The sequence below is a fragment of the Semicossyphus pulcher genome, unplaced genomic scaffold (assembly GCF_022749685.1).
Source record: "Semicossyphus pulcher isolate SPU_LCO1_2020_fin unplaced genomic scaffold, fSemPul1.0.p SCAF_26, whole genome shotgun sequence".
Classification (NCBI taxonomy): Eukaryota; Metazoa; Chordata; class Actinopteri; order Labriformes; family Labridae; genus Semicossyphus; species Semicossyphus pulcher.
Window position 1 is genome coordinate 4,306,274 of NW_027211700.1, and position 20,269 is coordinate 4,326,542.

General features: G+C 42.6%; 1 protein-coding gene across 3 annotated transcripts in view; it reads left to right on the forward strand.

The window, feature by feature from the left end:
* LOC138604551 (unconventional myosin-Ic-like) overlaps nucleotides 1–20,269 on the forward strand; it is a 76,750-nt gene that overhangs the window by 39,097 nt on the left and 17,384 nt on the right. For all 3 annotated transcript variants that reach the window (XM_069676483.1, XM_069676482.1, XM_069676481.1), the window contains exons 2-12: nucleotides 4,896–5,051; nucleotides 6,369–6,484; nucleotides 9,683–9,881; nucleotides 10,288–10,368; nucleotides 11,553–11,732; nucleotides 12,173–12,271; nucleotides 15,752–15,862; nucleotides 16,522–16,593; nucleotides 16,785–16,904; nucleotides 18,008–18,081; nucleotides 19,237–19,342. In XM_069676483.1, the coding sequence (XP_069532584.1) occupies nucleotides 4,923–5,051; nucleotides 6,369–6,484; nucleotides 9,683–9,881; nucleotides 10,288–10,368; nucleotides 11,553–11,732; nucleotides 12,173–12,271; nucleotides 15,752–15,862; nucleotides 16,522–16,593; nucleotides 16,785–16,904; nucleotides 18,008–18,081; nucleotides 19,237–19,342 (1,287 nt within the window). In that variant the 5' untranslated portion in view covers nucleotides 4,896–4,922. The remainder of the gene's footprint in view (nucleotides 1–4,895; nucleotides 5,052–6,368; nucleotides 6,485–9,682; nucleotides 9,882–10,287; nucleotides 10,369–11,552; nucleotides 11,733–12,172; nucleotides 12,272–15,751; nucleotides 15,863–16,521; nucleotides 16,594–16,784; nucleotides 16,905–18,007; nucleotides 18,082–19,236; nucleotides 19,343–20,269) is intronic.

Consider the following 20,269-nt stretch of genomic DNA (forward strand, 5'->3'; position numbering starts at 1 on the left):
CATTAGAAGGTAGCTGAGGATTTCTAAGATTGAAGGATATGTAACAGCTGTGAGTGCGTTCTGCCTGTCAATCTATGTGATGACTACAGTTCTGAATCACCCCAAGAATTGTTTTCTGCATTATGTCTGTAAAAACGTTTCCTGGTGGCACATATGTGAAGACCTTTACGCTGATATCTCTGTGACAGAACCAGTTCTGCCCGATTATATCGGCCAACAGATATAACGGACAGGTTCTAGTTTATGGCATAACTTTCTATAACAGCTGCATGTCATTGTAATTCACAGTAGCTGATTAGGTTTCATCTTCCTTTTAAGCATATGCATTTTCTGCACAAGCTGGTCAGTCCAGGTTAGAAGGTGAGGCGAGCACTTCTCTCTCCTGATCCACTATCACTCCTAGAAGAGGCCCCTCTGAGGGGCCATTGAGGCAGCAGCAGTGAACTGTATAGTGCTTTTATGGGAGGTTCACAGGGTTCTATAGTTGTCATTGCAAAATGTGGCGATATGAACTTCCCATAATTTTGTTTTGGGGCCCCAAATATTCTGCTGGTTTCATCACCTGATCGTGCACCTCCAGCTACAAAGGAAGTCAGAGGTTTCATATGTTGTCAGCTGCAGCAGCAGCAGTGTGCTCGTGTTCAGAAGAAGAAGAAGAAGAAGAAGAAGTGGTTATTGAGCATTAGCAGAAATAACATTAATAGAAATGAACATCAGATATAAACATAGATTCTTTATCTGCAGCAAACTCAAGTGGTGTAAATATCGTCCATAATGTTTGCTGACAAGTGAGAAGTTTCACAACTTTAAACACAGAATGTTGTCAGATACACACCACGCACTTGACCCACCCACACACACACACACACACACACACACACACACACACACACAGCTGTGTTTCTTTGCTTTCTGTAGGGATGTGTGAAACAAAAGGTCACCAGAGCTCACGGTGTCCTGCAGTGAGAGAAACATGTTGAGATGTTTCAGATGTGAAACACGCAAACTCACATGTTTGTGTTAATACTTAAGATATTAATATTCCCGTTAAGCTTTCCAAAACGATTTGTTCTTTTCCTCCCTTCAAGTTGTAAACCTTCAGGCTTCAGTCCTGGAGCATCTTGCAACACTCATGTTTACTATAGTAACACGAAGTGGTTTAGAACTACAGTAAACACTCGACAAGAAGCTACTTGGTCAGAAATATAGCAGCTGGTGTTTCTGTTTACGGTGCAGCCAAACAAACGGACACTGTTTGGAAAGAGGTCCGTCAATAATCATTGACCTGCCTGCAGGTCGCTCCTGATTGTTGCATTATTCCCTATAATGTTGTAGTGACTAGGTGGGGGAATGGCAGGGTAACTCATGATACAATAAGATACAATACAATATGACGCGATACGATACGCTACTCTACGATACGATATGATAGATACGATACGATGCAATGCGTTACAATATGATACACTACAATACGCCACGATATGATACAATAAGATTCCATACGATATGATTTGATACGATATGATACGATACGATACGAAATGAAACGATACAATAGAATACGGTAGGATAAGATATGATAGATATGATATGATGCGATACGATACGATACAATATGATACGCTACGATTTGATACGATGCGATGCGATACAATACAATACGGTAGGATGCGATGCGATGCGATACAATACAATACGGTAGGATACGATACAGTACGATACAATACGATGTGATACGATGCGATACGATGCGATACGATGCGATACGATGCGATACAATACAATACGATAGGATACGATATGATAGATACAGTACGATATGATACGATACGATACAATACAATACAATACGATAGGATACGATATGATAGATACAGTACGATATGATACGATACGATACAATATGATGCGATACAATACAATACGATAGGATACGATATGTTAGATACGATATGATACAATACGAGGCAATATGATACAATACGATATGATACGATACTATGCCATACACTATGATACGCTACAATATTATACGATACGATATGATATGATACGCAATATGTGGTCCACGATAACGATAATATCACGATACAGTGATAATTGATATATTGCAAGAAAATCATGTAATGATACATCACGATATCTTATTAACTTCTTCTTCGGCTGATTAATTTCCCTTCAAGTCACCCTGAAGAGTCATGAAGTAGTGACGCGGTGAGTCAAAATCGCAGGCAAATCTGTTAAGAGCGCCGTATAGTTGTACTGTGAATTAAAATATCGATATTTTGCGCCAGCATATCGATAATTGTATCGCACGGGTCAAGAAGAAGATACTATATTGCTGTATTGACATTTTGTTCCTCCCCTAGTATTGACCCACTTGTGTTGACCTGTTGCTTCTAACATATGAATATGTTGCCTGTGAGTGTTAAAGTTGTGTATACGCACCACAGACTGTGTCAACAATGGACGTAGCCACTGTGACGTCACCCATTGGTTTCTCTTCTGTGTAAATGAGGCCTCAAGTTTGGGGTTTGGCAGCAGCCATGGTGGTTTTCTGGAGGCAGATGTGACCATATTTGGACGAGAGGAAGCTATGAAGCTATAAAAACCCAGATTGACTTTTAGTGCATGTATTTCCCACGTGAAAGTGGCTGTTAGATCGATCGATAGCAAGTAAAGTTTATTGTCTTTATCAACGTACATTTTAGCCTTGTATCATCATAGTTCTGCGGCGCCGATCTTCACTTTAATTTGTTTCTCTTCCCTCCTCTGTTTTTCCCTCCTGTCTCACCCAGCGCTAATTAATAAGTCCTCTCCTCCCTCTAGCTTTCTCTTCCCTTTTTCTCTCCGTCTCTTCTTTCTGCTCTCCTGAGGGACGAACACTTCTGTACAGCTTAGCACAACAACAACACCTGCTGTACATTGTGTGTGTGTGTGTGTTGTCTGTCTCTGTCCCTGCGTTGGTTGCCCCTGCCTCTGCTTGGTTTTAGTTCTGACAGTCTCAGTACAAGTTAAACATGGACGTGGCCGACATTCGCAACCTTATGCGCAAAACTCAAGCCTCTATTTTAGAAAACGGCTTCCTGAGCAAACGTGTCAGCGATGTTAAACTTGTAAGTGTTAATTTACCTCGTTTCTTATTCTAAATTTGTGCTCTATATTTCTAGACATGTGCAACCTGGGTGTGACTTGATGCACTGGTTGAAGTGAGAATCACACATCTGGGCTTGGCTTCATGTCACTTTGAGAGGTGATAAGATCGCCGAGGGGCTGTTTTAAATGAAAACTTTGGATGATGTACAAACAGGAAGTCTCCTCTCTTTGTGTTGTAGTTTAGTTTGAGGTCTGTGGATGGTTTCTAGACTTCAAACAGTTGTTCCTGGCATCGGTCTGAATGTGCTCTATTGTTGGGTGAAAGCTGGAGGGGGAGATGGGATGTGATGAGAGCTTATGGGACAGGAAGGGCTTAATGATGTGCAAATGGTTATACTGCAAGAAATGTGGACTCCAGGCCGGGGCTTTTATTTTGAAAAGGCGCCTAACAGCCTGTAGTTTTGCCTTTCATTAAGAGCCGAAACAATTACTTGATTAGTCGATTGACAGACGAGTAATTAACAACCATTTTAATGATTTACAAGTGAAAGTATTTATTCTCTTGTCCCTGTTAGCTTTTCGCTGTTACGGTAACTTTAATATCTTTGTGTTTTTAACTCTTGACTTTCTTAATTGTCTTGTTTTGTCTGAACACGACAATCCCCTTTGGCAAATTGAAAAAATTTTCACACATTTCTTGACATTTTTTAGACAAAACAAAATATCAAATTGCCAAGACAGTAGCCCTCGGGTTCTTTATAAAGAGAACCTCTTTTTATTAAAGTCCTCTTTACATTCATTATCGTTAATTTTAATATTTCTGTGCTCATGACAACGTGCAACAGGAGAAGTGTCAACAAGCACATTAGCGAAGCAGCAGTAGCTTTAATGCTCCGTCTGTGTGTACACAGGATGTGTTGAGGCACAACTACAGTTGTATGATTAAAATAATTACAATACTGGATTTGTATTGAGAAGGTTCCTGGTTCGAGTACCCGTTTTCGCCTTTCTGTGTGGAGTTTGCATGTTCTCCCCGTGCATGCGTGGGTTCCCTCCGGGTACTCCGGCTCCCTCCCACAGTCCAAAGACACGCTCGTTAGACTCTTAATTGCCCGTGGGTTTGAATGTGAGCATGAAAGGTTGTCTGTCTCGATGTGTCAGGCCTGTGATTGACTGGCGATCAGTCCAGGTGTAACCCCGCCTCTCGCCCTGAACAGGATAAGCTTCTCCTTTCCTCAACTGATAACTGCTGTTTTTTGTACTTTAAAAAGGAGTTCATAACCTGTGATTTTTTGCACACCTGAGGGTGAAAAAGGCTGAAAAGATGTAGAGAGCGTAGATGGATGATTAATTGATTCATAGCTCTCAGACTGATGCAGAACATGTGTTGTAAATGCCAAACCAGCGACGACATGTTGACTTAGGGCTCCATTTCTTTCTTTTTACTCGAGGATCTTTTTCTGCTCCGTGGTGTAAAATGTAGAAGTTATAATGGAGGTTTTACAATTTGAATTCCACATCTACCTGGTACTTAAATGTTAACCTGCCTGTGCTTTCACTGCTTTTTACTAGTAATTTGTCTCTTAGTTGGTGCAGCACTGACGTCTGATTTAAATCATTTACTCTTGTCCTCTCCCCCTCGCCCCTAATGAGGATGGATTATGTGTGATGTGCAGCGACTCCCTTCATTTTTCATTTCTCCTTTTTCTCCTCTCATGTGATGGGTTTAATAGATGACAGTTACGTCTTCATATTCAGTCTCTAACCTCTCCTCCTCCCTGCTTGTCCTCCTCCAGGTGGTGGCAAGCGACGGTGTCCGGGCTATGATGGAGTCGGCCCTGACAGCCAGAGACCGGGTGGGCGTGCAGGATTTTGTCCTGCTGGAGAACTACACCAGCGAGGCGGCGTTCATAGAGAACCTGCGCAAACGCTTCAAAGAGAACCTCATCTATGTGAGTGGCTGCAGTTTACCTGCATGTGTTTGTATTAGAGATGAAGGATGGGTTTCTGGGGTTTGGTCGCTTTTTTTTTTTTGTGACATTTTTAATGAAGAGTTCCTTAAATTCGGTTTTTAATTCGATACCAACGATACCAGGATTTTAACCTTTTGATACGACACCAGTAAAACAAAACGTTACGCAATACCTGTTTCGATACCACGGCAACTAAAAGTCCTATTGTTCTCATTATTCTGCTGTGTTTGGGACAGTGTCTGGACGTCCATCGCTGGGCACATGGCTGTCTCTCTGCTCTGCTCTCTGTCTGTCTGCAACACACACTATCGTCACTCTTGCATCTTTATGAGACGTGAAAGGGAGCTCACAGATTTGCCGTTGTGTGAATGAGAACAGTCCACTGTGTCGTTGCTGTAAAGAGCTCCAGGTGTGACGGAGGGCGGAGCAGACACACACACGGTCGACTTCGGCCTATAAAAACTAAACCCTGTCCCTTCCTGCAGGGCCGTACGGAGGTGTGGGCGCCTTAGTTTGTTGTTTATCTGCTGTGAAACAATCAGAACATAATGTTCTGTTTCTCTGCTTTATTTACATTAACGGCGCTCGCTCTCTTCACTTCCTGTCTATGTCGCTCGACCACAGCTGCTCTCTTTTTTTATCACAGCAGCTTTGGGTTGAAAATGTGACTGTTGTTTCTTTAAAGCTTCGGTTCCTTTCGGTGCGATCGAAGGTAAAAATGTTTGGTTTAAAAACGTGGTGTCGAAAAGTATCAAACATTTTTGACTACCCTGGTGCCATTGTTTCTACTTTTAAGACAAACAAATCACAGAAATGATTAAGAATGTGTCTCTTGTTGTCTTGGACCGGCTGACCTTTAAGCCTCTCCTAAACCCATTTTACACTTGACCTTTGGTGTGCCGTCCTGCGGTTGATTAGGATTAAACTACTGTACATTTTTACTTCAATACGCCGGGTTCAAATGTATGTCTTGCAGTCTGGAAACAAAACTAATACAGTTCAGTCTTTGTCATTTAATTATTTTCAAATGTTTTATTGAGACAAGATGGTGGAACAAAGTACAATGGAAGAGAAAGCAGACGACTCTTTCTTATACATCTAAACCCACTTCAGTCCAGTCTAATCCCGTCCGACAGACTCCTTTAATGAGCAAAGGATTGGCTGGACAGATGAAAGTAGAGATCACAGGATAAATCTAAATGTGCAGATAGAAATATTGCAAGTAGTGGATAAACAAAACATCAGAAGGCTTGAGGGTGAACGTGTTTTTCATGCAGTGTGTTCCCTTTCTGTCAGACGTACATCGGTTCAGTGCTGGTGTCAGTGAACCCGTACAAAGACCTGGAGATCTACACCAAGAACCACATGGAGCGATACCGAGGAGTCAACTTCTACGAGGTCTCCCCACACATGTAAGTGCACACCTCTGCTATACTTACATTATTTACATGGTTGGGTCCTGTATTATTATTGGTACAACATTTTTTGGAAAAGCTTCAGTTGATTGCTTCCGCCAGCAGCCGCAAGACGGGCTTTGATGGCTGCAACATAATCCTCAAAGGGAAATTTGACCGATCAACTACTAGTGTTTGTTTCTCCACTAATAGGCTCAGACTGTTTTTCCAAAGCTGTGCCCCAGTTTAGGGGCTGCATCCTTCAAAAGATGTATTTGATTGCGTCACAGCGGCGCATAAAGCGCTTTCCTATTTTTGAAGGCTCCTTCGGGTGCTGCCGACAAATGCGTCCTTCTTTTCCCGGGCCAGGAACGATCCATCTGGTGCATCATTCGTGGCCCGACGTATCCCGAGATTTATTGGGTGCCAATTCAAAGGAGGTGGCGGACTCTCAAGCAGCCGAGGAAGTTTTTGTTTCAACTCAAACAAAGAGCTACGATACAAATGTTAAAACACGAAAGGGGCCTTGAAACAAATTATCTTTGAAAGAATACGTTTAGTAACATGACATAAGGTATGTTAGCTAGTTTGCCAGCTAGCTACCTGTTGCTAGGTGAGTAAGGGCGGGAAGAGCTGGTGACACAAACAAGAAATCCTTCATAGACCAGACCGTCTCATTTCAGTTCGGTCTTAGCGTCTACGAAGGCTACCAATGATGCATCCTTAACAGACAGCGTCCTCAGGAAGGATGCAGCCCCTGATTTGAGACACAGCTATAGTGTCGTAAAACATACTGAAGCAGAAAGGATCCCTAAAGAGACTTTTTTGTTAAAGCTCACTTATTTTCTTTAACACTCTCTTTAACACCACCAGACTCCATAAAACAAAAACAACAATTTAACCTCACAGAAAACGGTAGTTACTTATCTACCACTGCCTTGACTGGTTTGTGTTTTTGTTAAACAAATATTTTGTTTAATCTAAATTAACCATCTACAACTTTAAAGTCACACAACAATACAAACACACTAACCGTTAAAGTCAGCGGTAGTCCAGCAACTACAGTGTTAAATGACTCTAAAATGAGTGTTTTTGTGATGGGGGTCTGGTGGCTTTAAAGAATGATTTGGTCTGTATCTGAAGGGATCCTGTCTGTGATGTTGTCAGACACTTAAAATAACAGTCTGAGCCTGTCAGTGACAAAAACTGGAGCTACTCCAAAACATGTTGTACCTACGACTCATTTAGACACACAAACATGTTTAAAAATACCTTTTATTTTGACGTTAACTCACACTTGCAGACAAATTACCGTCCTGAAAGTTACGAAACACAAATAAATAAAATAGAGTGGAGCTAGTTTCAACAAACACTCCTTCTTGGTTTGGTAATATACAAACATTACAACCAATGTCATGTTCCTCCCCTTTAAGCAGACAGTAATTGCAGCATTTTGTACACAAGTGAAAGCTGGGAGGAATGATTCACTGCAGAAGTAGTTTCACCTGTAAAAGCAAACACTGATGCATCGTTAACGACGGGCAGCGTGTTTACTGCTGCCTTGTTTTTGTTCCAACACCATAAGAGAAGACGTGTTGATGCTTTTTGACCGACGATGACATAACGTGTGAATGCATGAGACTTCTACCTACGTAATACTCTCATGGTCAGACGGACATGTCGCACGACGTCATGGCACGAGGCAGAGTGTTTGTTTGAAAGGTTGCCACAGGGATAGTCAGGGAATTCCTCCTCAGGCCCTATAGGTCAGCGACCAAACAATCCGGTGCATTATGGAGACTCAAATCTGAGCTCTAACCCCTCATAGTTTCTTGCTCTCATTACTTCACCACTGGAGCATGAGGACAAATGTTTTCTCTCCCTCTGAGTGGAAAGAAAGATGTGCTCTTGGCGTGTGGAGATGGAGGGTCGGGGAGAGAAAACGGGAGGGAGAGAGGTGGAAAGTAAGCAAATGATGGCACCATGCAACAAGTTTCCTCCCTTTAGAGGGGATTCCTCTGACCTGAACCTGACCCCCTCTCCCTCCCCCAGCCCCCTGTAATATCACACACACATACAGTACACACACACACATGCGTTCCCCCAAGCTGGTAGTTTTTATCTTCCAGCAATTAGTCTGGTGTCGAAAATGTGTCCAGACAGGCTCAAACAACATATCAGTGCTGATAACAGCAGCAGGCTGAGAAATGATACTGTAACTAAAACAGGCTGCGCTCCGCTCGGGAGGTTATGATTCATACTGGAGGTCTTTCCATGTTCGCACAATGAGATGCTATCATACCTGACATCCAGACGTGAGTTTTCCAAGAGAGTTCAACTGCTAGAACAGAATAACCTGATTTTCTAATAGTCACTTAAAGATTCAATCTTGACGATCTCAGTCTCGGTCTCTTTGGCGGCACCTGTGGTGATAAACGGTAATTGCGGGAGCACACTTCCCAGATATCCAGACAGTGCTGCATGTGTGACGTCCACGGTCGGCTCCGGTTGTAACTCTTGATTTTCCTGGCTGACGGTCGCTTTCCTTTTTAGACTGTTTGCTTCATCTGAGCGTCGAGTTTGTTTCTTTTTTTCACTTCTTGTTGAAGTTGTATCTGTAGTCATCCATCTTTTCTTTGTTTGTTCAGCCATAGTAGATTACTGTTTACTCGCAACACTTGCAGAGAGCGGAGAAGCAGCCGCTTAGCTCCGCCTACCCTCTCTGAGTTGCAGCTCTCTTGAAGCTGCAACTTCACACAGCTGTTTTCAAGATAAAGCTCTAAAAATACACCGTACACTTCCTGCTCAGCACCAAACGGCAGACAGAGAAAGTTAGCTGCTAGCCGGTGAACATAGTTCAGCATTTAGCCGCTAAAGAATCAGATATTCAGAGATTATCAGAGCTTAACAGAGAGTGGATGTTTGATTTAATGTGAAATTGCCAGAACAGAACCAAAAATGTCGAGTAATGTTGATCTGTGTCTGCTGAATTTGTTTGGCCTTGACCTTGAGGTCTACAAAATGTGTCAAATGTTTGTTTGTTTTTCTCGTACTGCTGTGTGAAAACTATTTTTACCCCAGATGTTTCTAAAGCAGTTTCCATTCGCAGTCTGACGCCTGTTTAAGCTGAACTTGCTTTTGTCTTGTCCGTCTGTCCCCCCCTAAACATCCTTCTGAAACATCTGCCTGATCTCACCTCTCCCTCCACTCCTCCAGCTATGCGGTTGCAGATAACTCGTACCGTTCCTTGCGGACGGAGAGGAAGGACCAGTGCATCCTCATCTCCGGGGAGAGCGGCGCCGGGAAGACGGAGGCGTCCAAGAAGATCCTGCAGTACTACGCCGTCACCTGTCCGGCCAGCGACCAGGTGCAGACCGTCAAAGACCGCCTGCTGCAGTCCAACCCTGTGCTGGAGGTGAGATGATGCTGCAGCACATTAATCTGTGTAGAGCTAAGTAAATACAATGTATGGATGCTAACCACTTCGGGCTTCCGTAGAAAACCGTAAAGAACATACAGTCATCGTCTGGTGTGTTTTCCTGCATGTAGGGAGGGTTTACAGAAGTTCTTGTTTTGATGTCAGGCGTGTCTCTGCCAGATGCTTTCCAGATGTGCACAAGTGTGTGAGCGAACGCTGTGTCCTGTGATCTGAGCTACTGTCTGAGACACACACTGCAGGGACTCTTAAGCCCGTGGTTTCTCTGCCACCTCCTCGTCCACCAGTCTTAATCACACTTTATCTCTCTGTTATCTCTCCACCTCTTAATCCGTCACTTATCACTCCTCTCCTTTCTCTCCCTCCCACTCTCTCCTCCCTGCAGGCCTTTGGCAATGCCAAGACGTTGCGTAACGACAACTCCAGCCGCTTTGGCAAGTACATGGACATTCAGTTCGACTTCAAGGTGAGGAGGAGGTTTGATTTACACTTTCAGCTACTTTCACTTCACTCTGCAAGAACCTAAAATATATGGCAAGCTGTTTTATTGTTCAGTTTAGCAATTTAGTTTTTACTGGTTTAATTGGCAATCGTCAAATTAACATTGTTGACGGGTTGAAATAAACATAAAGATCCTTAAATTAGCTGTTAACATCAGTAATTCCTTTTTCAGCAGTAAGAATAAAGCTAACATGAGGCTCCGGTGTGATCGTCTGTCTTTCACGAGCTTCCTGATCCGGCCTACATTCTTCTTTAATGAGACTACAAACAGTGAATCTATAATACTAAATCATTCTTGGGATTATTGATCCATGTAGAAAACTGTTAGCTGTGCACTTTGCCACTTCCTAGTGCCTTTAACTTTTCCACCAATCAGAGGCTCTGTTACTGATCTCAGAGTGTTTGTACATTGAGGTAGTAATCACTGTCTCTTATCAGTGGTTTCATTCAAGTGTAGCTCCTGAAATAACAAGTAGAACAGCTCACATGTAATACATAATGTGTAGATTCTTCTTTGGGCAGATGGACAGCATTGAAACAGGCAGGTGCAGAACGAAATAACTATTCCACGGTAGTTTACCGGATGTGATGCCTTATTGGAGTGTTTGTAGCTCACAGAGGATGTGTTGTGTCACACACAAGAAAAGCCTAAAAACATCGCAACTTTCACTGCAACTTTTTCAAACATCTGCCGACATTTAAGGCAGCAACAATCACAGAAAAAACCCACGAAATCCTGGAGGGACTGTCAAATAAAACTAGTACTAGTGCAAATATATGTTCGCTGCCTTGCAGATACCTAAAATGTTATTTTTGATATGTGGAATTATATATTTGCATGTTACAAATCAAAGCCAACGTATGAATAATTTAACTTTGACTTGATATCTGTTATGTACGAACGATTGTAGATACCTACTGGCTCCTTGTTTTGCATGGTATACTTATATTTACGTATATATCACATCACTCCTCCCGCCTGTCTTTCTGGATACACAAAACATGTCACGAACTATAAAACACCTGCATGTCGACCTGCATGTTGCTGCATATCAACCCCACATCACACCTCAGTACCCGAGCCTCACCCTCTCCTCCTCCTCCTCCCCTCCCCCTCCCTTCTTTCCCTGGCCTTTATCCCGTCGGCAGGGCGCCCCAGTTGGAGGCCACATCATCAACTACCTGCTGGAGAAGTCCCGCGTGGTCCACCAGAACCACGGCGAGAGGAACTTCCACATCTTCTATCAGCTGATCGAGGGCGGGGAGGAGGACCTGCTGAGACGCCTCGGCCTGGAGAGAAACGCCCAGCAGTACCAGTACCTCGTCAAAGTAAGAGTCCATATCTCGCCATAATGCACAGCCCTCACTCTTGCTCTCTACAGCTGTCAAAAGTCATCGGTCTGTTCTGTGTGTGTGTTTGTGCGTGTATGTGTGTGTGTCCCAGTGGGAGTGCTGGTTAATAGGCTCTCAGTCGGGGACTCTCAGTGCAGCAGGAACAGCTTTCCTCAGGGGGTAAATCAGCCTTAAGGCGCTAGCTGAACACTCCCCTCATTGAACACACACCAACACCTGAGCAAAACACCTCTCATGTGTTTGCACAAATAGGTGTTTACATGACATATAAACAGGTGTTTACTAGTTTACACATCACCTTCTTTACGCACTTTGTTCACAACTTTACCGGGAAATAAAGAGCTGAAGTAGATGATAAACATAAAGTGTGTTCACGGAGATTTAAGGGTTTTAATGTGTGTGTGTGTTTTCTAAAGGGCAACTGTCCCAAAGTGAGCTCCATCAACGATCGCAGTGATTGGAAGGTGGTGAGGAAAGCCTTGAGCGTGATCGGCTTCAACGCGGACGACGTGGAGGTGAGTTTAAGCCGTGTAAATCAGGACTGACGTGTTTGTTCTGCCACCCAAAGCAGTGTGGGAGGTGGAGACGCTACAAAATCTCAGGCTACAAACACACTACTACGTCTGCTTTTGCTACGAAGACAAAAACACTCTCCACCCAGATTAGAGTTTTAGCATCTAGCAGATCTGCCTGCTTCTGTAAACCTGCACACACAAAACAGTCACATAAAAGTATCAGGGCTCAAAGTAGATATCTTATAACGCTTCTGGACATGGGAACCGCTCAACTGATGGCTTCCCTCCTGCACATGTACGCAGTAGATGCTTATGAAACAAAGAATTAAACTGCACAACAGCAGTTAACATAGACAGCAACATCAGCAGCGCGTGTAATTAGTTATTTATGTTGAATTAAAGGCCGCTGTGCCATCTTGCACTTTTGCATCCAGAGTGTGTGCAGTAGAGATCGGCTGGTGGAGCCGCAGTACTGACGTCCCGCCCCCTTCCTCGACCCAAAACACACATTTAACTTTTATCATAACGTGTTGTTGTTGTGCAGAGAGGGAGACACAGGAGCGAGTGAGTCCAGGCTCGGTTTACCTTTCAACGCTCACTGAGAGTTTGTCTTTACATACATGTACAGACGTCAACCAGAGCGTCATCTGAGAGGATCTTTATTGTCTTAAAGTTTTGAAACCGGTCTCATGAGTACTCTGAACATCCTCGACCGTAAGCGCATAATATCCACAGTTTTGGACTAAAAGTGAAACTACAGGAAAAACAAAAACAGCTCAATGAGAGTTTCATAACCTGTTTGGTGTCACATGACTTCGGCGCTTCTGTCTTTTACTGTCAGTATTTGTCAGTGTTTTAATCTTGGTTACACTTCAACCACCATGTTCTTCCTGTGGCAAGAACACTACATAAAACTAAATATTAACAGATTTTAGAAACTCAAATTATATATCTACAAAGGATATCGGATGGGGGTGTCGCAAGTATTGACATCCAACCCCTTCCTCTACCCAAAACACACCTTTACCTTGACGTGTTGGAGCCCTCAGGTGGGCTCAGTCTGCAGCAGAGCAGCTTCTCGTTTCGGTCTGAAGCAGATATTCACGCTTATGGAAAGTTCAATGACTGTAGTGTTAGTGTTAGTTACGTCTCCTCTCGTCGTTCCTCCTCTACTCTGCTACTCGGGAACAGAACGCTGCAGGAGCCCCATTTGTCAACAGAGCTGTCAATCATGAGGCCACACCCCCTTTTTATAGCATCAAATAACTAATTAAAAGTAAACTTGTCAGAAAAATGAACACTTGGACATAAATCAGAATGATAAGAACTAACTATAATGACAGAAACCATGTTTGAGAAAAATGTATTTGACGTGTATTTTGATTTTATAGTTTGACTCATGTCCCATCTGTTAACATGGAGGAGGCGGGCTTTATGAGCTATACTGCAGCCAGTCAGCAGGGGGCGATAGAGAGGGTTTGGCTTCACTTTTAGGGAGCTGTCAGGTCGGCCATCTTTCTTTACAGACTATAGTTTAGTCTTAACAGGAGTATTTTTTTATTTCTTTATTCTTTGAAAACTGCAACACTTAAAAAAAAAAAGAGGGCAGGTTTACCCCAGACAAACTTTAATAAAATATTACGACCCCCTTTAAAAGCTGCACAACAGTTTTTTACAACAGGTTTTACTATAAACACTTCAGTTCCCACTGTACAGACTTGCACAGTGGAGGTTTGTAATTAAAAGTGCTCGTTACACGTTGTTATGTGTGGCTGTTATTAAATGTTGAGGACTTATTTGTGCTCAGTGTGGGAGTCCTCCTACATGTTCACGAGTCTGGGCCGACTGCCAGAGTTTCTTAGATCTCACACAGCTTTAGAGAGAAGAGCAGGTGTGAGTTTGTGCAGCTCTAGGTTGATATTTTGGTAAGCGCGTTGCTTCAGTTCTCTTCGTTCAATTCTTAACTCCTTGAAAGAGGCCCACGGGCGACCGCCGAGGTCTTTGTTGCATAATCCTGTAAAAAATATATCTAAAATAAACAACATGTAAGTAACACGTTTTCTTTTTAACTCTGGAGTAGAGAATGCCTCATAATTTTTCTGATGCTTTTATTTTGCTTTTTCATATCCTTAAGCCTATGTTATTATTTCCTGTTTTGATAATGGAAGCTTTTAGTTTGAAAGCAGTAAGTATATGTATGTATCTTTGACTACTTATGGAAAATACGTTTTTTTATTCCACATCAAAGTTGGGTGTAGTATCCTTATTCTTGCTCTCTGTTAAGGATTTTGACACAGGATTACTCGAAAAGTACTCTGTAAAAGTACTTCATAGTTGTTATACAAGTAGTCTAGGAAGTACTAAGTTCAGAAGTGTATGAATCTTGGACTACTTATGGAAAAGAAGGTTTTTATTCTACATCAAAGTTGGGCGAAATATAATTAATCTTGTTCTCTGTTAAGGATTTTGACAAAGTATTACTCGAAAAGTAGACAGTAAAAGTACTCCATATTATTCATGCAAGTACTCTAGGAAGTACTACGTTCAGCAGTATATGTATCTTGAGCTACTTATGAAAACAAAGTTTTTTTGTTTTTTTCTCACGTCGTCCTTTACTTTGAAATCCGGAAGGATACCTTCGTGATACCTTCAGTTTATAACCGGGAAACGCGAACCACGGCTGGCTTGACCGCAGTTGTAATATCACAGTGACCATCCTGTTGTTTTGTTTTCTAGATCTCGAGATTACGAGATAAATAAATGGAGATCTTGAGAAAACAACCAGAAATTTCTCGATATCACGGGGGACAAGTAAATAAAATGTATGGATGCATGTCCGCCTCGGGCTTTCGTAGATTTTTTGTATTTCTATGACACAATATCAATACTTCTATCAATAATTATGTGTCATTGACCTGCATAGTCTTTTATCTTAGGTTGTACAGATTGTAGGGATATTTAGCATGTATAAATTCTCAAAGAAATGACATCACAGCAAACTGGTGTTTCAGGTGTCGCCAGGTACATCAGGCAATGCATTGATTTCTTACCATAATTTATGAGTCTTTGTACTTGTTTCCGGTTAATCATCATATGACAATAACAAAAACAACAGTGCTAGTGGAGAGTCATGATAATCAAAGCTTGCATTTTGCAATCAGTGTTTTTCCACCAATAGTTTGTATGTTTTCTTTTTCACTCATCGCATTGGGAAAGAAATAAATGTATTGGTACGCCTCTAATTTTAAACAGGGATTGACCTTTTCTCAAAGCCACCTTTATCTACCGAGATGCTCATAAAGATATCCTGGGCGGTAACTTAAGATATGCTTAATCTTATCGTGTCGCAGCCTCTCATCTCCGCACCTTTGTCCTCTCCTTCCTGTCCCCACTCTCCACCTCTTTGAACTCTTCATCTTTTGTCCTCGCTTCTCCTCACTTTCCCTTCCCCTCCCTCTCCTCTTGCTTTCCTCGGCGCAGGAGCTGTTGAACATCATCGCCAGCGTGCTCCACCTGGGGAACGTGCAGTACGGCGGGGAGGAGGGCAACGCCTGCATCACCTCTGACACACAGATAAAGTACCTGGCCAGGGTAAGATGCTGCACTGAGCAGGTTCAGAAACACTCCTAACAGGGCATGAGGGAGGTGGGGTTTCTATGAAAAGGTTAAAGGTTGTGATGGTGTTGCATCTGCTGCCGCCATTTTGCTATGTTTTGTTTACCTGTCGCTTCCTGGTCGCTGTTTTGCATTTGCAACTCTCAGCAGAGATAGTGAGGATGCAGATGACTCACCCCTCAGCAACTGAGCTCCGGAGAATGATGTTATGTCTGCACTAATAATCGACAATTAAAGACAAATTTAATCATCAATTTTTGTCAAGAATGTTGACTAATCATTGCACCCCTTCGCGAAACACACACACATATGAAGGCAACAGAGGCTCAATGGTGTTAGCCTGGTGTTTTAGGACTACAACGAGGCCAGTTAGGACTTATCTCCTACTCTGAGACACTTGATGAGTAGGGGCCGAGGCATGTCTCTGTCTGCACGCTACTTCATAAACGTGTGTCATACTTTATATATTACAATCTTCTTATTATCTCATTATGATTCACCAGACCGTTTCACAGATCCCAGGAGGTCACTGCTGCTGAGTGGCGTGACGTCTGTGTGTTTGTCAGACTGGAAATCGTGTATCAGTGTTGGTCAGACTGTTTGTGCTGCGTGCTAACGTTGTTGTGCTTCTCCAGTTGTTAGGGGTCAATGGGACGGTGCTGACGGAGGCGCTCACACACAAGAAAATAATCGCCAAAGGAGAGGAGGTGGGTTTGGACACACTTTCATTGCTAAGCATTTCTGTACGAGGTTTCCTGTGTGTAACATCTGCTCTGCTCTGCTTTAATTATACTGTAAGTTGTCTAAGTGTTGCTGCTGTGTAACTCTTATTGTCTGTCTGTCCTCTCTCCTCCGTCCTGTGTGTGTCTCTGTGTGTTTGTGTGTTTTTCTTCCTCAGTTGATGAGCCCGCTGAACCTGGAGCAGGCGTCATCGGCTCGGGATGCTTTGTCTAAAGCAGTTTACGGACGCACCTTCACCTGGCTGGTTAACAAGATCAACGCTTCACTGGCATACACGGTACTCCCCTCTCTCTCTCTCTCTCTCTCTCTCTCTCACGCACACACACACACACACACACACAAATACATTCTCTCCAGTGAACATGACTTGGTGCAGGCCTGAACAGTTTCTGCTAGAGGATGTTCATTTTTAAAACTTTGTCACTTGATCTTCCTTTTTTGGCTCAAAGGGGACTTCCTGTATTTTTAAACCTGGACTCTATTTTCACATATTTTGGGTATTAATGACTCATAAGAGCAAAATATTTTAAAATTGCTCCTGTAAATAAGTTCAGACAGAATCCACAAAGCAGGCTGTCATAGCTGCAATGTGATCCCAATGTTCCCGATCAAAGTACGTCCACTAAAAGTTCTTCTTTGCCACTGACAGACTCAGATTGTGTTTCATTATTGAAAGGATCCCTCAGAGCTTTTAATAGTAACAACAACTTTTATTTATAACCAGCAACAGCCGTAACATTTCTCTCTTTAAAGCTTCCACTGACAAAAACAGTGATTTGACCTCACAGAACAGGGGAGCTGCTGGTCTACGGCTGCCTTGATCGTGAGGTTTATTTGTGTTATTGTGCGGCTTTGGTGGGGTTTTTTTGTAGTTCACAATAGGACAAAAAACACAAAACATCAAAGCAGAGGTAGACAAGCAACTGCTAGAAATAATACTGTCTATGTCAGTGTAGTCTGGTGGCTTTGAAGAGGACGATGTAAGGGCTGTTTGTAGTTTATAACAGTATCTTAATCTGGGCCTGTCAGAGGCACTTTTAGTGGAGGTATTTTTCCAGATCCAAAACTAACCTAAAAGTCGTTTTGACCCCAAAACATATCCATAAATTGGGCCCAGAAAAATGTTTGAATATCCCTTTAAGTAATTCACCACCTTTCTTAATCTAAATCCAACACAGCAGCACTTTGAGAGCACGTTGATGTCCCTGCTTTAATCTGTTGCAGCACAGCTCCCCCTTGTGGACGTTTACAACTCCACAAGGAGAACACAAACCACTTTATTTCACTGTTTCATTCTTGAATCAGGATTTGTCAGTAAAATATTTATTTAAAGGCGTCATGTGAACTTTAAATATAAATGAAGATGTTTTTTTCTAACAGGATGACTCCGTCAAGAATTACTCCGTCATCGGCCTGCTGGACATTTACGGCTTTGAGGTCTTCCAGCACAACAGGTAGGTGCAGTGTCAATGATTTAATGCGGAATTTAAACCTTGACTGTAAAAGTGAACAAAAGATAAGCACAGATATCTTTACAAAGCACGACAGAGGGGATACGATTCAATATACTGCAAGCAGGGTGATTGATGGATTGATAGAAATAGACCACATTTGGGATCTGCATTTGTGTTTATTACTGTTTCTGTAACATCTAACATCAGGGGTCTCCAACCTTTTTTCATACACATTGCTGTAACTGCTGGTGGCGCCTCATGTTGATTCTTTTGACGACTGAAACGTTGTTACCACAGATGAGGCACACACACTTGTCCTTCACAGTCATTACTAAAAACTTGCTTTCCCACTACCCGTGGAAATAGTGTTAGTGAATAGTGAAATCATGTTTTCCGCTTTTTCTTGGCGTGGCCACCTTGATTGTTCATAAATCTGGCGAACCGACTTGCTAACAGCACCGAACTCCTCACTTTAGCTCAACTATCGTACAGCATAACTGACCCGACCTGTGGATGGAGGTTGCTGTAGCGTTGCTGTGATTGGTTAGGTTCAGACGTTGACAAACTTGCCAGGAGCATCACAGTTTTTTGTTGATAGCTGATAGGCCTGTCCTATTATTTTGTATTGGAGGGGGTGAGACATCTGTGTATTTGATTGAACTGAAGTGGGAAGAGGCTTTCAAGGTGCATTTATTGTTGTCAGATTTTTTGTACAGAGTCTGTGAACCTCTTGGCGAGCTACTAAAATCCAGGCCGCGAGCTACCAGTAGCTCCCGAGCTACCTGTTGGAGACCCATGATCTAAAAAGTAAAATCCTAGCATGTTGACTTTTCATAAAAAATCTATACAGTGTGTTTGAGAATCTATACAGCATCACAAAACATAATGTTGTGATACTCGGGTGTATAGAGCTTTTACCTGCACCTCATGGCCGTCATTGGCTGCTGGAGTTGGTCGAACCTTTGTATTTAGAGGCAACCTCCAACCGTAACCTACTCTGTGTTTTTTTAACACATATTCAAATTTGGTTAAATTAATATTGTCATGGTAAAAACAGACCAATTAACTTACGTAAGCCCGAAGTGAAAGGTCTGAAACCCTGTGCTTTGTCTTCCTCTCATTCAGCCGCTGTGTTTTCATGTTGTTGTGTTTCAGCTTTGAGCAGTTCTGCATCAACTACTGCAACGAGAAGCTGCAGCAGCTCTTCATCGAGCTCACCCTCAAGTCCGAGCAGGAGGAGTACGAGTCCGAAGGCATCACGGTCAGACATCTTCTGTTTGATGTTAACTCATCCTTTCTACATTTAAAGCTTTAACTCTGTAAATGGATTCATGTATAAATTATTTATTTTACTGTGCTCTCCCAACACCGTCCGTCTGTACGCCTTCGATCGTGCTTTTTGACACGTTCGCCTTCCATCATCAGCTCATCTCTCCTCCTTCAGCTTCAGTTTAGGCTTCACAGAGAGCTCTTTATCTGATTGTGTTTTCCAATTCGGAATTGGTAATTTAATTTATCACTGCTGAGGCTTTCACTTAAAGTGATTTACAGTAAGTGCATATATTTACAGAGGATGCTACGGAAGCCCTAAGTGGACATGCATCCATACATTTTATTTACTCCCCAGAGCTGCAAAAGCTACTAAGACAGACATCAGGCTCTCTCTCCTGAATATTCTCCCTCAGCTGCAGCCTCTCGTCTTTTATTTCTGCACTTTGTTTTGTTTTGCCTCTTTGGAACAACGGCCCGTTGTGTTCAGTCTGATATAAATTCACTGGTCAGAGAGCAGGTTGTGGGAGAAACTTGGACTCACCTCTCAAAGAGCCCATTATCACCCGACACACAGGGCCGTGGGCCGCTCTCTGTCTGTCATCTCTGTGGAAATTATGCTGCTGTTTGTGCAAACGTAAACGTAACGGCTCTGTGTTCATGCGTGTCCACATGCGAGTGGGCAGGCAGCGTGTCTGTGAGCCGGGATTCCTCAGATTCTGCACATTATGGACTTAACGGTCATTATATAGCTCAGAATAGTTGTTATTGTATACGTGTCAGACTTAAACAATCGGCAAGATTTATGTTCCAGATGTTCCCAGTTTTTTTTTTTTTCACACCGGAGTTCAGAGAGCGAGAAAAACAGCAGCAAAGAAAACTGTTTATTTCAGTTCGTGATACAAGAAATCCCAATTAA